Raw genomic sequence first — 23157 nt, forward strand, 5'->3', positions numbered from 1 at the left:
GTGTTCTCCATACTTTCTTTCTTTCATTATAATCCTACTGCCGTATATGACCTTCTGGATTCCATCATCAGCTCTGATACCACTTGTTGAGGATCTGGTACCAATTATTGCTGTAGAAGGAAATAAGAAATAAAAATAAGACACAATTAAATACGTAGATTAGATCCAGGTCTACCTCCACGGGGCATGCAAAGGTTTCATTATACAAAAAAATAATTACAAGAGGAAACCACACACTCAACTCTCATAATCTTTCTCTTTCAACACGTCCTGGCCTATTACTGACCCTAAGATCGGGCCCCAACTGACGACAAGAGGGGTGTATCTCTCACGTCAGGTGAACACCAGTACATCCAGGGTGAGGTCTTGGCCCCATCCCAACCTCAGGTCATCGACCTGTTCGATCATATGTATGATCCTTGAAATCCTTTGACAGCCTTCCAGGCGTGGGTGTAGTCTGTGACTGACATTCATGACTAATAAACCCGACCTGTGAGCATAACTGAACATCAACACCCATGATTAACAATCCTAAACATGGGATAGTGGGCGACACAATAACCTGTTAGATCATGGCGCCATAGGCTTGGGCGACCTCTAGCATCCCATCAGATCATAACCTAGCATGCTCCTGACAGCTTATGCAACTCTGGTGTCACTACAAGAAAAGAGAGATTTTGTGACGAATTTATTGACGACGAAAATATTTTCATCGTCAATAAAACTATTTACGATGAAAAATTAAATTCATCGCTAATAATGAAATATTTATGACGAAAATTAGTTTTCATCGCAAATAGCTTCATATTTGCAACGAAAAAAAATTATCGTAAACACCTATTATTTATGATGAAATTAATCATCATAAATAATAAAATATTTATTTTAATTTTAAATTTTTAAATATTCATGATGAAAATAGTTTCGTCGTAAATAATATAAGTATTTGCGATGAAAACTCATTTTTTATCATAAATATTGATTATTTACGGTGAAAAATTTTCGTCACTAATATTTGAAAAAAAATAAAAAAATTTAAAAATTTAAAAATTAAAGATTATTTATGACAAAAATATTACGTTGTAAATAATGGAGTCTTGACGATGATAATTAAATTTTCATCACAAATACCTCATTATTTACAACGAAAGTTTGTCGTCGCTAATATGTGAAAAAAATAAAAAATTTTAAAAATTTAAAAATTACAGATTATTTATGACGAAAATATTACATCATAAATACTAGAGTATTTATGATGACAAGTCATTTTCCATCGCCAATACTTCATTATTTACGTCGAAAAATTTTTGTCACTAATATTTGAAATAAAATAAAAAATTTAAAAAAATTTAAAAATTATAGATTATTTACGATAAAAATATTACGTCGTAAATAATGGAGTATTGATGACGAAAACTAAAGTTTCATCGTAAATATTAATTATTTGTGCCAAAAATTTATCGTCGCTAATATTTGAAAGAAAATAAAAAATTTTAAAAATTTAAAAATTATAAATTATTTACGATAAAAATATTATGTCGTAAATAATAGAGTATTGATGATTAAAACTAAATTTTTATTGTAAATACCTCATTATTTATAATGAAAATTTTTTGTCGCTAATAGAAAATAGATTATTTGCGATGAAAAATTTTCGTCACTAATAACCTATTTTGTTGTAGTGTGTAGCAGCCTAGGACTCTATCTGTATATAAAGAGATAAAAAAAGAGATCCACATATAAGACCGAGAGAGGTAAGTCCAACACAGAACCTAGAGCTCTCCTCCTGCTTTTCATTTCTTCTTTCGTTCATATGTTCCTTAGACTCTGACTGACATAGGCATCGAAAAATCTCCCATCAAATATATTTAAACGAGTAGATTTTTCTTGCATGTTTGACCACTATTGAGGCCGGCCTCCATCCATCGAGATGTTTAGCCGATTTTTTGACGTGGTGCTACCGGAGTCGAGCGGCAACACGTATATATTCTGATAATACAAATAACATCTGTAGCTTATGATAATGCAAAATAGCCCTCCATGAGAGGTAATAGGTGAATTCGGCATTTGTTCCTTCGGGTCATGGCTGTTGACCAATCGGTCAGCTTGGTTCCTCAAAAAGTTTGGGTCGCTGTGTCATTTTGGTTGGGTTGGATGAAGCCAGTTTGGGTCCAATGCAACAACAAAAACTTGCATATATTATTGTTTGTTTGTTTGGAAGAAAAAATAATAATAATAAATATAAAGAATTAAAGAAAAATGTTGATGTGGATCTCTATTGTCAGTGTAAATATGATTCAATGATTCAACTTTTAGTGAAACTTTATCTACAAATACATAGCCATGATATCCAATCTACACATCTAAATAATAGATAAATGATAGAGTTTAGCGATTTTAGTCATAGCTAGATATATAGGGTTGGGTCAGTTAACGTGAACATGTTTTTAGAACCGATTACTGCACATTTCTGGTGGCGAGTCTGAGAAAGATGGGAAAGGACATATTTCTTCCTCCTTTACAAGCCATCTTTTTGACCCAAAACCAGTACCCTAACCGAGACTAAACAAGTTTTACCAAAAAAAAAAAAAAAAAAAACGAAACTAAACAAGTTGGAATCAGATTGGTTTGCGGGTTGACCTGATCGATCCATTTGTAGCTCCGCAGAAGTTCGACTTCCATGCAACAGATATTCTCTGGTGGGAAATCGATCCATGAGTGGGTTCAAACTCCACCTCACCAAAGAAAACATAGATAGCTAGACCTCGACGTACCCCTCAAAATACCTTCATGCTGACATACTTTTGTTTGAAGGCTCGCTTTAAAATTTGTTTAAAACAATTGATCATTTCTTCAAATTATATCAATCATCATAAAAGATCAAGCCTAAGAGCCCCAAGCACAAACAAAGCCATCTTCCTATATATCAGACATAACCACTTAGAAATCTGGATACTTCCAGCAATGAACGAAGCAAATGGAACTGATCTGCTGTATAGTTTCCTTTTTTTTTTTTTCTCTGTCTCTCTTTTATCTTAGCAAGAACTGTGTGTTGTTCTTCATACAGGCAGATCTCATAGTAATAGTATAGTAGAAATGAGGGTACTAAGTATGGATGGCCAAACAATTTGCATTGTAAGTTATAATAATAGAGATCAAATTATAAACCAATGCTATTTAGTCCGTCCAAAGATTCTTAGCTTCGTAACTGCAATTCAGCTATAGCTGTATTCCATGCACGGTTGTGCACTGTATGCAATCTAATACTCGTATATCTTCTCACGCGGAGCATGCTAATGCATGCAGTCCTTTGATCCATTCTTTCATTTACTTCTTTCGATCTAATAAGTCCAAGAGAGGTAGAAACAAGAATGTATTTCACAATATGTGCATCCCTTTCGTTTCTTAACTTTTTGTTATATTTTATTTTTCCTTTTGACTCCAAGACCCGGCCAAATGACCCGGCATATGGTATAGAATTGAATAATCAATAGTTCGAATATCTGATGGTTTTTGGACGGTATAAGTTGCTTCCTTAGCCCCACTGTCCAAGACCCAACGTATGCCGTATACCTTCGGGCACGCTCCGTCTTTGTTGACTCGTCTTCTCTTGACTCCTTCCGAGCCATTAAATTCTCTCACACGGCCAGTAGGCCCTCGAGTCGTGCTTAGGCCGGTGTCTGTCCTGCCCAAACCCCTCCTATGTCAAAACCTCTCTTTTGACCCGTTCAAACTCCCCTCCACTTCTTCACCACCTTCACATCTATAAATACCCCGGCCTGCACTCTTCTCTCCATCACCACCACCTTCAGCACCCTAACACTTCCACAAACTTCCCTTCCAATCCCTTCTAAAAATAAGATGGCATCCCAGACCATAGAGAGCTACCGTGAAGGTGCCGAGGTCTACCATGGCGATGACCTCTGCAAGAAGAAGTCCATCCAATTGCTCCAAGAGCTCGGCCTGCCAAAAGGTCTGTTACCCCTCGTCGACATCGAGGAGTTCGGCTACAACCGTGCAGCAGGGTTCATATGGCTCATCCAGAAGAAGAAGAAGGAGCATACATTTAAGAAGATCAAGCAGACGGTGTCGTATGCCACCGAGGTGATGGCCTTCGTGGAGCAATGCAAGATGAAGAAGATAATGGGGGTGAAGACGAAGGAGTTGTTATTGTGGCTCTCTGTCGTTGAGGTGTACGTTGATGACCCCTCATCAGAGAAGATCACTTTCAAGACTGGCACCGGACTGTCTGATAGCTTTCCAACGTTTGCCTTTGAGCTCGAGTAGTTTGACAGAGGGAATTGGGTGGAGGGACTAGAGCTTGGTTCTTGTTCCTCTCCGTCCATTGAGAGTATTGCTAAGACTTCGGTTTCTGATTTATTTTTCGCTTAGTATGTAGCTGCTGCTGTATCAAGTAAAAGTTCAATTAATGGTCATGTTGTGATATATGTTTTTTAGTAAGTCATATCGTTCATTTAAATGCTATTTGGGTACTTCGTACCTCCATATTTGGTTACCTATGCCGAACCTCGGTGTTGGTTGCATCGCCACAGATGCTTCGTTTGCCTAATAAGAAACCAGCCATTTGCAACGTAAGTTCTTAATGAGGAAGTTTCTAATTAAATTAATTTAATTGGATTGATGGTAGATTTTAATGGGCCAATAACGTATGGAGAAATTAGTCCTTCAATGTCAATCATCATAATATGCTGGAATAAAAATGTCATGCTGCTTTAGTGACGAAATTTCCTAAATGCCGTTACACATGAGTTTACTCATGCTAATATGCATGTTAAAATGATGCAGCCATCTTTGTGCAGTAGCGCAGTAGTAAACTGTTGTATACAGGGCTATACTAAGACACGCACACAGAGATTAAGGTTGCAAATGGGTCAGGTTGACCCATGACCTGACCTGATCCGATCCGCATAGATCCGATCGGAACCGTTTTAAAGAATCCATGGATCCAGATCGGATTTTAAAATTTAACATATTTCATTTTTTGAATTTGGTCTGGATTTACTAAATTTTAACCCAACCGATCCGATCCGATCCGAATCTAATATAAGATCCAAATCAACCCAATACAAAATCCGACTATGATTATCTTCTTTGGTTCCGTTCTCCTCTGTCTATTGAAGTTTAAGGCTCTACTTCTTTTTGTTTCTTTTTTTTTTAAATTTATTTTCATTATTACAATCTTTTGGTTCTTTAAAAGTTGGTCCTTTCAAATTTATATTTTTGCATCTCCATTAACCTGATTCAAAGTCTTAAATATCTGTTAAAAAGAAGCACAATGGGAGTACAATTAGAATATTTATGCATCTAATTTAAAAATAGATAAAAAAAACTCCCTGACCTCCTCCTAACTTCATTTGCCTAAGCTTTATACACAGGTTGGAAAAGAACCAAGATTCTATTGATCAAATGTTGTTGGCTGTTATCATTAGCTTTTCAAATTATATCAAATATCTTGGTACTCATTTTTATATGCTCTTATTAGTTGGGTCTTGGTACTCATTTTAGCTTCATAAACTTCATTAGAAATATCAACAAAAATAAGAACACAAGAAGAACTAGATATGGGTTAAGAACAAGCAATAGATTCAGCATCTGCTTAGTAATTTAAAAATTGATACATAAACCAACAATAAAGAGCATACATTGAAGAAAAGGAAGTCGGGTAGTGTTACTGGATAAAAAAGTGCCATGATAGTCCTTATTTGGTACTTATTAATCTTGTTATTTATAACCCAGACCCAAACCAACCAGAATCTAGATCCGAACCAAATCCATATTTTATGGATCGGAGCTGGATTATACATAGATTCGGCTTGATCCGAATGATTCATTGGATCAAAAAATTTGATCGTGAACCCAACCTGATCCAACCCGATCTTTTATTGGACTGAGTTTGGATCCAATATTCAAATTCGATCAAGAAATCAGATCAGATTAGGGTCACTCATCATCCGATCTAACTTGATCCATTTGCGCCCTTAATAGGGATATACTTGGATAAGATCGACTGGATTTGGGTTCAGATTCGGTCAGATCAAAATTAGACAACGGAGGTCCTATATTGATGATCCAAGCTATTGGATATGATCTATCATCTCAAATCTTCTTGCATATCAAAAATCATATAATTTGAAGACCTCTAGCCTATATATCAAGTGATCAAAAAATGCATCTAATTCAATTTTAGTTAGGTTATCTAATTTTTGACTACTTGATGCATAAATTAGGATTCTCCAAATCTTATAATTTTTTATATACAGACAGTTTTAAGATAGTAGATCACATTCAATAGATTGAATCGATAATATAGGACCCCTATTATAGAGTTTTGATCTGATTAGATTTAAGTCCAAATCTGATTGATTTGATTCTAGTCTGGCTTTATATATATATGGAATATGTGTGATATTCCATCTTCTCACATCAAATAGTCATTATAATATTCTTGAAATGGATCTCTATATTCTCCATCATTATTAGCATAGATGCACTATAAAACCTTTCTGCTTTCCCTTCAATTTTAATATGAAAGTGCTTGAAAATTTTAAGAACTTCAACTTTGTGCTTCACAGCATAAGCATAAGCCCACACTTTTCTAAAAGCATCATCCACAAAAATCACCAAGTAGCACCGTCCATAGATTTTACTCTCATAGGTCCACAAACATCGGAATAAACCAATTCCAATAAATTATGCTTTCTAGTAGAAATATAAGTAAAGAAAACTCTATGTTGTTTACCAAGAATACAATGAGTGCACCGCTTCAATTTTAATATGAAAGTGCTTGAAAATTCTAAGAACTTCAACTTTGTGCTTCACAGCATAAGTATAAGCCCACACTTTTCTAAAAGCATCATCCACAAAAATCACCAAGTAGCACCGTCCATAGATTTTACTCTCATAGGTCCACAAACATCGGAATAAACCAATTCCAATAAATTATGCTTTCTAGTAGAAATATAAGTAAAAAAAACTCTATGTTGTTTACCAAGAATACAATGAGTGCACCGCTTCAAAAGTATATCATTGACTCCTAAAATGAGTGCTTTCTCTGCAAGAACTTGGACGTATTTCTCACTCATATTGTGATGGCCTGGGCTAAGTGGACCAGCCCATATGAAATAAGCCCAAGTCCCATCCAAAAAAAAAAATGAAAGAAAAAAAAATGGGCGGGGGGTCTTCTCCAGTGAATCTCGGGAAGAACGGGAGTCCTAAGGCCACCAGGATCCTAGGGCTCTCTATAAATAAACCTCTCCCCCTCCCTAAGAACCTCCATCAGTAATCTTTCTCTGTCTTTCCTTCCATTGAAGCCGTGGCCTCCCTTGCTTGTGCCCATCGGAAATTAGAGCTAAAGATGCCATCAGAGCTCGAGGTAAGCCTGGACCCTTCTTCTCCTCTCTCTTTCCTTTCTCCCCATTGCCCCAGACCTCACCAGTCACCATTGGCCATTGACTTTGTCAAAAATCTGCCATGAAGAAGTCTCCTATTTTTGACCTTTTTTCCTTGATTTTGCAACCATTCGCCCTTCGTCGTCAACCGTCTGCCATTGCCCGTCGTCGATCATCATTGACGGTCCTCCTCGACTGTGCCTCTACACCCTATTAGACCAAGAACCACTGCCCTTTTCCTCCCCTATTTGGCCAAGAAGAAGAAAAGAGAAGAGAAGAAAAGAAAAGAAAAGAAAAAAAAGGAGAGAGAATCAACTTTCCTGTCTCTCTCTCTCCTTCTTTCTCTAGAATTTTTCTCTCTTTACTATCTGATCCAAGGACTCTCGCATGAACTTGAGATGATGTATCCAAAAAAATCTGAAATCGCTTTAATATCCATGCAAGATGTCGGACCCCACCCGAGCCATGTCGAATACCTTTGAAATCCACTATTAATAAATTTTGTTGATTGATATTGATCTTAATCCAATCTATGCTTCATAATTCCTCAATCGAGTTGCTTAGATTTGACTCTCGACTAGGAGATCTTGAACTGTCCTGATATTCAGATAGCCTATTGGATCAACCACCCGATCTACAGTCTCTTTTCTTTATAATTGAATTTATTGAATAAAAATTAATGATGCTTTTAATATGTTAAATATGTTCGATAAATATATCTAATAAAATTTGAAGGGCTAAAACAGAAGAGGTAAGTAAGCCCGACACTTGTTACTTGCTTTTATAATTATTGACTATTTTATCATGAAAAAAATTATTCTATATTTTCATAAAATAAAGATCAAGCATATGCATTGTGAAATTCATGATTTATTGTAAAATAGTGATCCTATGAATATTTTATTATGAATGACCTGTTTAAGAAATATGAACTCCATATTTATGAAATTTATGTTTTATCATAAAAAGAATGACTTCACGATAGTGTTACTGTTAAAACTTATTTATGGATCATGAACTTTATAAAATTATCTAACATCTTATTTATGCATGATTTAAAAAAATATGATTCAATGAAATATAGTTTAAAAATAATTATTTTAAAAAATATGATAAAATACTCTCAGATAGCTATATACGATCCTATCAATGGATAATAATAATTGGTATATGACCCTATCAGTGGATAAGTAATTGATATATGATCTTATCAGTGGGTAATAGTAATTGACATACGATCCTATCAATGGATAATAGTAGTTGGTATACGATCCTACCACTAGATAGTAGTAGTTGGTACATGATTATGGTCCTATCACAGGTATAATAGTGACTTTAGCATTTAGTTTAAGAGAACTGTTAAGAAACATGATATGACAAAATGATAAATGATTTATGACTTTATATATGAAGTTAATATGATTTATAAATTTGTTTATACTATGCATTGAAAACTATGTTTATATAAATTACATGATTTATGTATATGCAAAAGGATGATTTATTTATGATATAGTGTTATTATAAAAATTTTACGTTCTAATGATAATCATCTTCTCTAAATGATTTATTAATGCATATATAAACTTATGCTTGATTTGGATAAGATAGTATAATGTTTATTTACGGAGCTAGTGTAGCTTATATCTTTTTTCTTTTTTTTTTTTCTCTAGACGAATAAAGTTAAGAATAAAGGATGACTAGGCTTGAGGAACTATGCTAGCAAGCTTAGAGATTTTGCAGCTGAATCTTGATTTAATAAATAATTATAGACTTGTAATCAATTATTAATGAATTATGGGACACGGGTTAGGTATTTGATTTTGGATTTAGATGCTTTGAACCAATTTTGGTTCATATATTTGATGGACAATAGAATTGAATCTTTTATTGTATTTTATTGATGATAGATTTTAGTTGATTATGATTGATTGGCTTCATATTATTGAGGATATTATCTCTCGGTAGCATAACCGTGTGATGTCCCAAGTTTGGGGCATGGCATTTAAATGGTATCAGAGCAATAGGTTTGATCATGAGTAGAACTTAAAATCTAATAATGGGTAAATAGGTTTTGTTTAGCTACATCATGTTTGATTAGAAGAGAGTAGATAAGTTTCTTAGAGTTCCTATTGCTCATTTAAAGAAAATGAATAATGCTAAATTTTGGATAAGAAACAGTGAGTGACAGGGAGAATAAAACCTGGCAAACATGGTTGCTAGGACAAGAGGGGCAAGAATGACTTCATGGGGAGTTGCTAACCAGTTGGTTGAGTGGACTCCTAATGCGCAGCCACTCAGACAGACATTACTGGAGTATACCAAATGATGGTCCAGCTTAGTCAACAACAACAGATACAAGTCCCTCCTCAACCTGCACCATCTTTAGAGTCATATTATGAGAGATTTAGAAGACTTAACCTATCACTGTTTGAGGGTAGACCTGACCCTCTAGTCATAGAGACATGGATTCAAAAAATGAAAAAGATGTTTGATACACTACAATATTCTAAGGATGTAAAGATTAGGCTAGCCATTCCTATACTAACAGCAAATCTTGAGTTTTGATGGACTACAATAAAGATTGAATATGAAAATAATGATAATCAGTTGATATGGGAGGAGTTCAAAAAGATATTTTATGATCAGCATTTTTTTGAGTCAGTTAGATTGATAAAAGAGAATGAGCTCTTGGCTTTGAGATAAAAAAATAATATGATAGTACTAAAATATGCAAACAAATTCAATGAATTAGGCCGTTTTTGCATCCAACTCATGGAGTCTGAAAGAAGCAAAGCGAATAGATTTGAGCATGATCTAGGATATAAAATTCAGTCTCATTTGTCCTCTCACCTTTTTAATGACTATAAGGATGTACTTGAACGAGCTTTAAAAGTTGAATTGGATATTAAAAAATCAAGATAAGAAAGAAAAAATAGGAAGAGGTCTAGACCAATAGAAACTCAGAGTGACCAACATGAAAACTTAAAGAATAACTCTAATAAGAATAAAGGAGTAGAGACTTGTGAGTATTGCGGTAGAAATCATAGTAGACCTTACTATAAGAAACTTGGAATGTGCTTTGAATGCGGCAAGAAGGGATATTTGGCATGAGATTGTCTTAACAAAAAAAATGGCACATCCTAAGTCTGCCAAACTCACTAATCAGAATCAATAAAGGAATGCACGAGTATTTGCTTTGACTGAGCAAGATGCCAATGTAAGTGATTAAGTAGTTATAGGTACCAATCTAGTTAACCGGTAGATACTTATATGCTATTTGATTATAAATTTTTCTCATTTCTTTGTGTTTTTCAAATTTAACTACATATTTAAAGAATTGAATAAGCCATTGTATGTTATCTTTTCACATAAAAAAAAAGTTATTCTCATCAATGTCTTATTTAAGAATTGCCTCATTTTGGATGAGGAAGCTCAGATAAATGGACACCGATTTAGAGTAAGGTAAACAAGATATGAAGACTAAGTATTCTCACTTGTTTGAAGATGAAGATATGTTAAGTTTCGAGGATGAAACTTTTCTTAAGGGGGTAGAATGTGATGACCTAGTCCATATGGACTAGCCTATATGAAATAGGCCCAAGTCCCACCTAAACAAAAAAAATAAAAAAAAAAATAAAAAATAAAAAAGGGAGGGGGGAAGACTCCCGATAGGAGTCTTCTTCTCCGGTGAATCTCGGAAAGAACGAGAGTCCTAGGGCTACCAGGACCCCAGGGCTCTTTATAAATCTATCTATCCCCGTCCCTAAGAATCTCCACCGACGATCTTTCTCCCTCTTTCCTCCCATTGAAGCCACGGCCTCCCTTGCTTGTGCCCGCTAGAAATTGGAGCCGAAGATGCCGTCGAAGCTCGAGGTAAGTCCGGACCCTTCTTTCCCTCCCTCTTTGCTTTCTTCCCATGGCCGTAGACCTCACCATCGGTTGCTGGCTTCGCCAAAAATCTGCCATGAAGAAGTCTCCTATTTTTGATCTTTTTCCTTGATTTTGCGACTATTCGCCCTTCCTCGCCAACCATCCGCTGCTACCTGTCATCGACCATCACTGACGTTCCTCTGACCGTGCCACTACACCCCATCGTAGCAAGGACCACTGCCCTTTTCCTCCCCTATCTAGCCAAGAAAAAGAAGAAGAAAATAAGAAGAAGAAGAAGCAAAGAGAAGAAAATAAAATAAAAGGAAAAAAAGAAAAAGAGAGAGAATTCTCTTTTTTGTCTCTCTTTCCTTCTCTCTCTATAGTTTTTCTTCCTCTACTATCTGATCCATGGATCCTCGTATGAACTTGAGATGATTACCTAAAGAAGTCTGAAATCACTTCGATATCCATGCAAGATGTCGGACCCCACTCTGGCCATGTTGAATACCCTTGAAATCCACTATTGATGAATCCTGTTGATCGATATTGATCTTAATCTAATCTATGCTTTATGATTCCTTGATCGAGTTGCTTAGGTTTGATCCTCAGCTAAGAGATCCTAAATTGTTCTGATATTCAGACAGCCTATTGGACCGACCAGTTGATCTACAATGTTCTTTCTTTATAATTAAATTTATTGAATAGAAATTAATGATACTTTTAATATAATTTATCTAACAAAGTTTGAAGGGTTATGACAGAAGAGGTAAGCAACCCCGATACTTTTTACTTATTTTTATAATTATCGACTATTTTATTATGAAAAAAATTATTCTATGTCCTTGTAAAATAAGGATCAAACATATGCATTATGAAATTAGTAATCCTATGAATATTATATTATGAATGACCTGTTTATGAAATATGAACTCCATATATATGAAATTTATGTTTTATCATGAAAAGAATGATTTCACGATAGTGTTACTATTAAAACTTATTTATGGATCATGAACTTTATGAAATTATCTAACATCTTATTTATGCATGATTTAAAAAAATATAATTCAATGAAATATGATTTAAAAATATTTATTTTAAGAAATATAGTAAAATATTCTTAGATAGCTATGTACGACCCTGCCAATGAATAATAATAATTGGTATATGATCTTAACAATAGATAATAGTAATTGATATATGATCCTGCCAATGGGCAATAGTAATTAGCATACGATCTTACCAACGGATAATAGTAGTTAGTATACAATCTTACCAACGAGTAATAGTAGTTGGTACATATTTATGGCCCTATCATATGTATAATAGTGATCTTAGTATTTAGTCTGAGAGAACTATTAAAAAATATGATATGATAAAATAATAGATGATTTATGACTTTATATACGAAGTTAACATGATTTATAAATTTATTTATGCTATGCATTGAAAACTATGTTTATATAAATTGCGTGATTTATGCATATATAAGAGAATAGTTTATTTATAATATACTGCTATTATGAAAATTTTATGTTCCAATGATAATCATCCACTACAACAAAATAGATTATTAGCGATGAAAAATTTTCATCGCTAATAATCTATTTTTGTTGATAGTAGGTATGAGCGACGAAATTTTCGTTGTTAATATTTCATCGTAAATAATCACATCGTTGATAATATTTTATGATAAAAAAAATATTTCATCACTAATAATATTTATTTACGATGAATAATTTTTATCGTTAAAAAATTTTTGATGAAAAATTTTAATCATAAAAAAATATTTACGATAAATTATAACATTGCTAATAAATAAAAAATTAATAGAAATGAAAATATTTTTGTTGCTATTAATTTAATTAATTTTTTTTTGAAATAAAATTTTTAAAAATTTTTAGTAATAAAAAATTTTACGTCGCAAATAATATTTTTTATAAAAAAAATTTCATCACTATTAATTTAATAACAAATTTTTTGAAAATTAAATTTAAATAATATGAGCAACGTAAAACTTACATCATAAATACAATAATAATTTTTGATAAAAATTTTTATCGCTAATAATTATTTACGATGAATAAATTTTTATCACTATTAATTTTATATAAAATTTTAATAATTTTATATTTATTAAAAAAATTAAATTATCATACTAAAATATTTTTGGTGATCAATATTTCATCGAGAATAATTCCATCACTAATAATTTAAATATATTTTTTTAAAAAATAATTTATGAACATATATTTTTAATTTATATTTACAATATTTTTTATAAATTAAAAATAAAAAATTTACATAAAAAATTTATAAATAAATTTTATTATTTTATTATATTAAATTAAAATTACAAGAGATTTGAAATAAAAATAAAAAATTACATGAAGAAATCATCAAGTGTCAGCATTTGGAGAATGAGCTGGAGAAGGAGAGTGATCGAAAGAGCTCGGACCGACCTGTTATTGCTTCATCAGCTGTATCATTTGCTTCATCTATGTCATCCACTCTATTATCTAGATCTGAAGCTGTTGATACTCGTCGACGCATGCAACCAACTCCTGAGCTCGCTGCTCAGCCCGTTGTTGATCCTCGACAGTCTACCTTTGCACCTCTGTCAACTGAGCCTTGCAGGCAGAATGGATGTCAACCCTAGACAAGCATGAGGATGAGGGGGTAGTGATCCCATACCCTAGATCCCTAACATAATAGGATCTCGTATCAAGCATCTGATCACAGATCTCATCATCTGTGGGTGCGATCGAGCCCTCAGGGATAGGCTGGGATCTCTTATCTGTCATACAATCCTGAAAATTAAAGTTATAGTTATTTTAATATTGTAATAAAAGTCAGACTGTGAATAAAAAAATAATTGAAAAAACTTTCAAAGAGCTCCTGGCTCTCCATCGTCCACTCTCCTGACTATCGCTGGTGGGTCTATTGGTAGATATCGATCCTACCAGGAAGCTCGTCATTTTCAGCATCTCTCTGTAATTTAAGAATAATTAATTAATTTTTTTTAAATAACTAGAGAATTATATGCTAATTAAAAATTAAAAATTATCTACCATATGCTCCATATGACGAGCGAACGATCTCGAACCCCCATAATATGGTACGGTCTGTTTCGCCCGATTCATGGCATTCTAGGCACATCTTCTCTGTATAGTTATCAATCAAATTAGTAGATAATAAATTTAATTTAAAAATAAATAATTCAATCATTAAACTCTAAAAAAAGAAGAAGTTTGGATGTATAACATGATATGTCGGATCCTCGTAATGCCGGCATATGACAGTCCAATCATCCATAGTGATGCTGTCATAGGGATGCTGCCCGCTGCCTCCTCCCCATGATCTTGCACCACATGGTACCAATACTGGTGCATATGATGGCGATAATCCTTGAAACACAATGATAAATGAGTGTCCACGGCTCACCGCATGCGATCCTCCTCAAAATCAATGATGTCGAATACGCCATGTCAATAACAAATATTAGAAGAATATTATGTAAATTAAATATTCATAATATAATTTATTTTACCTGTAAGTGGGTGTAGAAAATCTCTTTCTAAGTCGGTAAAACGTGATGCCAATCGAAAAGTATCATGAGGGCATAGTTGTGGCATATAATACCTAGCTCAGTTTGCCATGGCTCACACCATCTCCTAATGGACCTGGTATAGCTGGGTGGTATCTCGATATGAAGACATTATCCCGGATGCTCGCATCTCCAACACCCTAGAGCGAGGTTCTTCGATGGACCTTGCCCTCGCCTCACTACCGATGAAGACTGGCTTGAAACAACGATAAATAAATCATTAGTATGATAGCTATCCAAATAAAAGAATCAAATTTTATTATATAAAAAATATAATAATACCACTCAGATTCATCTCACTAGGACCCACCTTATTGGGATCTGCCAGTGCAGGATCCTCTGGCAATAGAGCCGGTGCAGCAATGGAGATCGGTGCAGCAATAGAGATTGATGAAGGTGCCTTAACCTCCGGGGTAGATTGTGAACATGAACATCGTCGTCTGTTTTTTGATGTCATATCTATAATTTTTGATATATAAATAAATATAATATTAAATAATAATAATAAAAAATAAATTACATTCTAATGAATATAATTATATTGTATATCATTATTGTAAGAGAAGATTGAACGAAGAATATAAATCTACTCATCAATATTCGTATCTTCCTCGATTTGTAGATCCTCCTCTGAATCACAATAATCGATATATATGTCATTTTCTATCTCATCATCATTTATGAACTGATCGTTGCCCTTCGACTCATCAAAATTAAATACAAAATCAGCTTCAACTTCGTTAGACGGTAGATCAACTCTATTCAAAGGTGCCGTTATAAGTTCTTCATCAACAAAAAGCTCGACTAATATTTGTTCTTCTTGCTAAAAAAATTTTTCTTTATGTAAATTCGAATTTTTATCCATCTCTAATTGGGTTGGTATGTCATATACGCCTGTAGGTATTATTTTTTGTACAATATTCCAATTACCTCGATACTTTAGATCCTTCAAATATATTACTTGTTTTGCTTGAGTTGCTAATATATACGGCTCATTTTGGTATCATGTTTGTGCAAAATTTATACTGATAAAGTATGGATCGATATGAATACCGATCTTTTTATTACTAATATCCCACCATTCACATTGAAACAAGAATACATAATTATTGGATCCGTACTTCAGTTCTATGATATCTACCAGTACACCATAATATTCAATCTCTTCTTCTCCTTCATATCCTATTGTAGCAATCTCACTATTCTGGATCCGTCGTTGTATCTCAAGCTCTCTTATATAAAATCTTATTTCTCCAATGATACAGGATGCATAGTGATTAATCCTTCGATTGGGACCATATGCTAAATTATACAACTCATCGATCGCACCCACTTCTTTATTAAAATACTTATGTTTCATCTACATCATAACATAAAAAATTATGCTGGTTCAAATAATATTATTTATAATTAAATAAATAATGCATTGCTAATGCAATTTATAAGATCACCAAATTATTTTGTAAATTTTTTTCTATGTCGATCATCAGCATCCATATTGTTCTCTCTACATAGTATACTCTTGTGTTCACAGCAACAAGTTATGATTTTTAATTTTACATCGACATAAAAAAATTACTTAGAATATTAAACAGTATGCTAAGATGGTACTTACTTAATGAAATCTTCAATTTCTTCATAATTATTTAAAACGTAAAAGTGTGTCTTGGATAGCTCGTTCATATCCATAAATTCATATCTTCTTGCATCAAGAGGTCGAGCTGCTTGTTTAAATATAGACAACATCGGTTCATTGTCACCTCATTCACAATCTGTATTATGATCTGTATGATTGAATCTTATTTTGATATCATCCAGATACATCGAGCAGAATGTGACACACTCCGTAGCTACATATGCTTCCGCTATAGACCCTTCAGGCCTTACTTTGTTGCACACATATTTTTTTAAAGTATACAAGAATCTGTAAATAAAAATAAATTTAAATTTTAAAAATATATTTACATGTTATAATTGATATAATAAAGTATGTATAATTTCTTTATCTTTCAATAGGATACATCAATTGATAATGTACCGGTCCGATCAAAAGAGCTTTCTTTGGAAGATGAACAGCCAGATGCACCATAACATCAGAAAATGATGGTAAATTTTTTTTTCTAACTTACAAAAAATGAGTACGATATCCTTCTCAAATCTCTCAAGTAAGTTAATCTTCAATTTTTGATAACACAATTCTTTGAAGAACACTCCCAGCTCAATCAATGCAATTGGAACATCACCATCCAAATAGCCATGCATGATCATAAGAAGCAAACATTACATCATCACATGGACGTCATGACTTTTCATGCCAGAGATATTACCGTTGCTGTTCCCAACACACCGTGATACATTTGAAGCGTATGCATTAGAAAACTTTACGATTTTGAACCATCCACAGAAATTCTTCTTTTCCTCATCAAACAGTGAATAATATGCAGGTGGTATAAAAAATCTCTCACCTCGACGAACCAAATGTAACTATGATCGGATTTTCATTTTCTATAAATCAAGATGAGCTTTTGTACCATCTTTTATTTTTTCTGAGATGTTCAATATACTACCAATGATATTATCATAAATATTCTTCTCAATATGCATTACATTCAGATTATAACGAAGTAGTAGCTGCTTCTAATACGGTAGTTTGAAAAAGATGCTTCGTTTCGTCCAATTCAGTTCAGCTTCAGTACGCTTCCACTTGCGAGTACCCAATATTTTTTCAAATTGGATGTTTTCAATGACTTCAAGTTGTTCTAAAATTTTTGCTCCACTTAACTCCCTGAGTGACGAATGTCGATCGAACTTAGCATCAAAATATTAGTTATAACGAATCCTTCAAGAATGATTACCAGGGAGAAACCACCGATGACCCATGAAGTATATTTTCCGTCTGTGCTTTAAATATAAGGAGGATGCATTCCTATTGCATATTGGATATGCCAGATATCCTTTAGTGCTCCATCCAGATAAGTTTTTATATGCAGAAAAATTATTTATAATTCATAGGATCGAAGCATGCAACTTAAAATTACTTTGACTTACAGAATCATATGTCTATACCCCATTTTTCTATAGTTCTTTCAGATCATCGATTAAAGATCGTAGATATACATCAATTTCATTATCTGGTACTTTCAGACCCAAAATCAACAGTGATATAAAAATAAATGGTTCTTTCATACACTTTCAAGGTGACACATCATATACAACTAGTATCATAGATCACATGCTGTAAGAGGTACTCAGATTGTCAAAGGGATTAAATCCATCTGTCGCTAGATCAAGCTGGATATTATGCGGGTCACTCGCAAAGTGCGGATGCTTTACATCGAAGTCTTTCCACACTAAAGAATCGATCGGATGGCTAAGTATGTTCACCTCTAAAACTCGCTGCTCTTAATGCCATCTCATTTTTTCAACTATCTTTGTGGACATATACAACCTTTGAAGTCTTGGAATCAATGAAAAGTATCTCAAAATCTTTTGAGGTATCTTCTTTGCTTTCCTATTATCGATTTTGTATCTAGGCTCATCGTATTTCAGACATTCAGTTGCCTATTCGTTATCCTTATAAAATAATATACAGTTATTTTTGCAGGCATGTATAGGAATATAGCTAAGTCTCAATTCTCACATGTATATTTTTGCTTCAAAATATGATTTCGAAAGTCTCTCTCCATCGAAAAGAGCTGCTCTAATCAATGTCAAAATTTGATCAAATGACTTCTGACTCCATTGGTTCATGATTTTAATATGAAGTAATTTTGTCAAAAATTCTAACTTGAAAAATTTTGTACAATTTGGATAGAGTGACTCTCGTGCATCCCTTACAAGTTTTACAAACTGTTTAGAAGTTCCTTCTACCTTATGTCGGATATTATATTCATGATTAGAATTGCTTTCAGATACAGTAGTACTAATGTGTACATTTGAACAAGCATCCTGATGTAAATCATCTAATAATTCTTCTATACCACTATATTCGACAGGTCCGGCAGCATCACTATCATCTTTAGTATCGTCATCGTTGTGCACCACTTTATTCGGATCACCCTTCCCATGCCATATCCAACAAGTATACTTCTTATCCATATTATAATATAGCAGATGCTTCTCAACAAGTGTTATGTGATGATATACCATATTGACATCTCTTGCATGTACACTTTATCCGACTAATACTGTTAGCCTTATGCCATGCAAACTCAATAAAATCTCGAACTCCTTTTTGATATTCAGACAAAAAAATACCTCTAGCATTCATCCAACTTTTATTGATATCCATCTAACAACAAACAAAAAATCATTAACAACAAAAAAGATTCAGTGGTATTCATCCGAATTGGATCTCGATCCGAATTTTGGATTGAATCGCGATCCGAATTCCAGCCAAAATCTCGATCCAGATCCAGACATGGATCATTTTATACAAAACAACACATATTAAGAAACATAGACTAAACAGTAATACAGAAAATATCCTTCCACCAATTTAATGAAGTAAAAATGCATAATCCTATCCATTTCAAATCATTACTAACAGGTGTGGCCCTATCCCTTTTAGAAAAGTAATAATCTTATTATTGTTATTAATGGATATTTCATCTCATTATTGTGAAAATTTTGGCAGCATCTTCTTATGGTTCTCCAAGTATACGATGCGAATATGGTGCCTACGCACCCTATCCACCATATATTTGGAGAACAGTGGACAGATAACTATTGAATACCACGTAATAAAATAAAATATCAACTATTAATAATAATAAGATTATTATTTTTCTAAAAAGTCTGAATACGGAACATCTAAGAGTCGATCTCGATGAAAATTGACTCTTGAACGAAAATCTACGGTTCAATGTAATTTAACTACCATCTCTAAACATACATTCGAAGATAGATTTCTAATTTATTAAAAAAGAGTAACTCTGTATTGAAATTTTTTCATCAAAAATTTTAATAGAATTTTTTTAAAAATAGAAATACTTTTTATGTTTAATTATAATAAATAAAAATATATAAAATATCATATAAAATAATTAAATTATAATAAGTAACAGTAATGTGCATTATTTTAGTGAAATAAAAAATAATTAATTAAATAATTAAATAATTTCAGCAGTAACACTAAAAAATTTATGCAATAAATATAATTAATCAAATAATTGAATAATTTTATTAATCAAATAAATTTCTCTCTGATCCCGTCTCCATCGGCCGCCGCCCGCCCCCTCTCCGGCCCCGTCTTCACTGGCTAACACCATCCCCGGCCCCGTCTCCCCCGGCTGCCTGCCGCCCCCTCTCCGGCCCCTTCTCCATCGACCGACACCCTCCCCGATCCTGTCTCCCCCAACCGTCGGTCGCCCCCTCCCCGACCCCATCTCCGTCGGGCAACACCCTCCCCGGCCCCATCTCTGCCAGCAGGCCCCCTCCCCGACCCCGTCTCCTTCGACCGCCAACAGGCCCCCTCCCCGGCCCCATCTCCTTCGACCGCCAGCCGCCCCCTCCCCGACCCCGGCCCCATCTCCCCCGGCCGCCCGCTCCCCGGCCCCATCTCCCCCGGCCACCCCCTCCTCGACCCCGTCTCCACCGACCAACACCCTCACCGGCCCCATTTCCCCAGTCGCCAGCGGCCCTATCCTTGGCCCCATCTCCTTCGGCCGCCGACAGGGCCCCTCCCCAGCCCCGTCTCCCCAGGCTGCCGTTCGTCCCCTCCCCGACCCCATCTCCGTCTCCGTCTCTGTCACTGCCAGCCACCCCTCCCCAACCCCGTCTCCGTCACCGCCGGCCACCCCCTCCCCGGCCCCGCTTTCTCTTTTTTCTTTTTTTCTTTTTTTCCATTTTTTCTCCATTTTTTCTTTCTTTTTTTTTTCCATTTTTTTCTTTTTTTTTTCTTTTCCCCCTCCTTTCTCTTTTCCCTTCCTCCCTCCCTGCCACCGCCCCCTCCCCACAGCCGCCCCCTCCCCAGCCCCATCTCCCCCGACCATCGATCGTCCCCTCTCCGACCTCATCTCCGCCAGCCGACACCCTCCCTGGCGATGAAGACAGAGCCAACGCCCGCCCCCTCCCTGGCCCCCATCTCTGGCCCCAGACCCCATCCCCATCGGTCCGGTCTCAGTCACCATCAGCCCCATCTCCATCGCCGTCGGCCAACCACTCTCTGGTCCTCGGTGGCCCGATCAACACCAAAAAAAAAAAGAAAAAGTCTAGAAATTGTTACCTTCGGTGGATGTGGACGGCGGGAAGCAGCAGTGGCAGAGGGGAAGCGACGATGACGACGACAGACGGTGGGATGTGACAGTGGACGCAAACGGTGGCAAATGCGGCGGCGAGAAGCAACGGAGGGGAGAGGGGGGGAGCAGAGAGGGGGAGGGGGGAAAGAAGGATTTCGCACGAAACCGGAGGGAGAAGAAGGGTTTCGTGCGAAGAGACGTGATGTGACGTGAACTATTGGTGAAAAAATTTTTCGTTGCTAATAACATTATTAGCGACGAAAACTGAATTTTAATCGTGAATAATTCAAAAAAAAAAATTTTGATAAAAAAATTCTATAAAAAAATTATTTATGATGAAAAAAATATTTCATCGTTAATAACTCTATTAATGATGAAAAGTAATTTTCGTCGCTAATAATTCTTACCAAAAAAAAATTTCTCCATTTTTCTGCTAAAAAAGTTTTTCCACCAAAAAAAAATTATTTACGATGAAAAATGTTGTATTGTTAATTAGGTTATTAGCAACGAAAAAGATTTTCGTCACTAATAATTCCTGATGAAAAAAATTATCTCAATTTTTTAAAAAATTTATGATAAAAATAAAATATTTTATCATTAATTATCTTATTAGCAATGAAAAATAATTTTTGTTGCTAATTATTTTTCATGAAAAAAATTTGGATGGATATTATTTTACTATTTATATATATATATATTTAAAAAATAATCCATTATATGATCTAAAATCTGCATACAATGCAGGGGCTTAAAATTAGTTAATAAATATATTGGATCTCAATCATGTTTTCTCTAATTTATATTCTTGAAACTTTTTAAAATAAATGGTAATGATAAATAATATTTATTGTAGTTAGGCATATGCATAGAGGGTATTGTTTTTATAATTTGAAAAAGGTATGTGATTTCATGAGGTACAATTTTCTTTCTTCCTCAAGCAAAAATAAATTAGAAAAGATATTAATTTATTTTTATATATTTATTTTTATATTAAATCTAAGTTTCAAGCTTTTTTTCACTAAGTTATGCAACACATATCCACTTTGTACAGTCATATTCTATTAGTTTCATTTTTTTGTTACTGAAACTTGTTTCATTTAATACTATGAAAAGTATGCTTTAGTAGCATCAACTATAGTTTGAGTTAAAAGTATTTGATTACTTGAGTAGAACTTATTTCAGTTCTTATCAGTCTAAGTCATTCTAAGTATGTTTGAATCTAGATCCTCAAGTTGGGAATTGATTTTAGTCCTTTGAGATAACCAAATGCTTAAAATTACTTTTCATGCCTTCTAATTAAACTTAGAATAATTTATGGATAACTAAATAAATACTAATTTATTATGAAAAATTATGATAAATATTATTATTTTATATGTATTAATTATGCTCCATTTTTTTTTATTAGAGAAACTTAGATAAAGACACCATAATTAATATGATTTATCATAAAAGATATCTTGCTATTTGGATATGATCAATCAATATTATAAATTTTGAACTTGATGAACATTACACCTATTATGTATGACTTAATTATATCATCATGCAAATGACTTATACAATTACTAAAAAATTTAGAAGAGCTTTTATTTAAAAAAATTTAAGAGGACTAATTTGGTATACATTCGAGAATCTTTGGATAATCTTTTTGTGGATCATATTTTAACATATAAAGATCCAGTATCATCTCCTTTCTATGTTCTTGGACAAATATAAGGTCTTTGTACTTTATGATCTCTAATCGATCTATAGAACTAACAATCTATGTAAAATTGAGCAATGAGATAGATTCAAAGAAACTTAAAGATGAAAAGTATTGTCATAAATAATTTTAATATTTTTTAATTTTTTTTAAAAATATTGACGATAAAAATATTTTCATCTCAAATAATTGACTATTTATGTCAAAATTTTTTTTCATCACGAATAATCCATAAGTTTTGAATTTTTAAAATTTTTTATTTTTTTAATATATTAGTGATGAAAATTTTCATCGTAAATAGATGAGTATTTGTGATGAAAAATT

At 33.9% G+C, this 23157-nt stretch overlaps 1 protein-coding gene across 1 annotated transcript; it reads left to right on the forward strand.

The window, feature by feature from the left end:
* Positions 1-3785: 3785 nt before the first annotated feature.
* Positions 3786-4446, forward strand: LOC105057928 (uncharacterized). Its single transcript, XM_010940651.4, has one exon. The coding sequence runs from the start codon at positions 3862-3864 to the stop codon at positions 4285-4287; it is 426 nt and encodes a 141-aa protein (XP_010938953.1). The 5' UTR covers positions 3786-3861; the 3' UTR covers positions 4288-4446.
* Positions 4447-23157: the final 18711 nt, after the last annotated feature.

The sequence above is a fragment of the Elaeis guineensis genome, chromosome 15 (assembly GCF_000442705.2).
Source record: "Elaeis guineensis isolate ETL-2024a chromosome 15, EG11, whole genome shotgun sequence".
NCBI classification, from domain to species: domain Eukaryota; kingdom Viridiplantae; phylum Streptophyta; class Magnoliopsida; order Arecales; family Arecaceae; genus Elaeis; species Elaeis guineensis.

Coding starts and splice junctions, on each gene's coding strand:
- LOC105057928 (XM_010940651.4), top strand. CDS start 3,862: ATGGCATCCCAGACCATAGAGAGCTACCGTGAAGGTGCCGAGGTCTAC.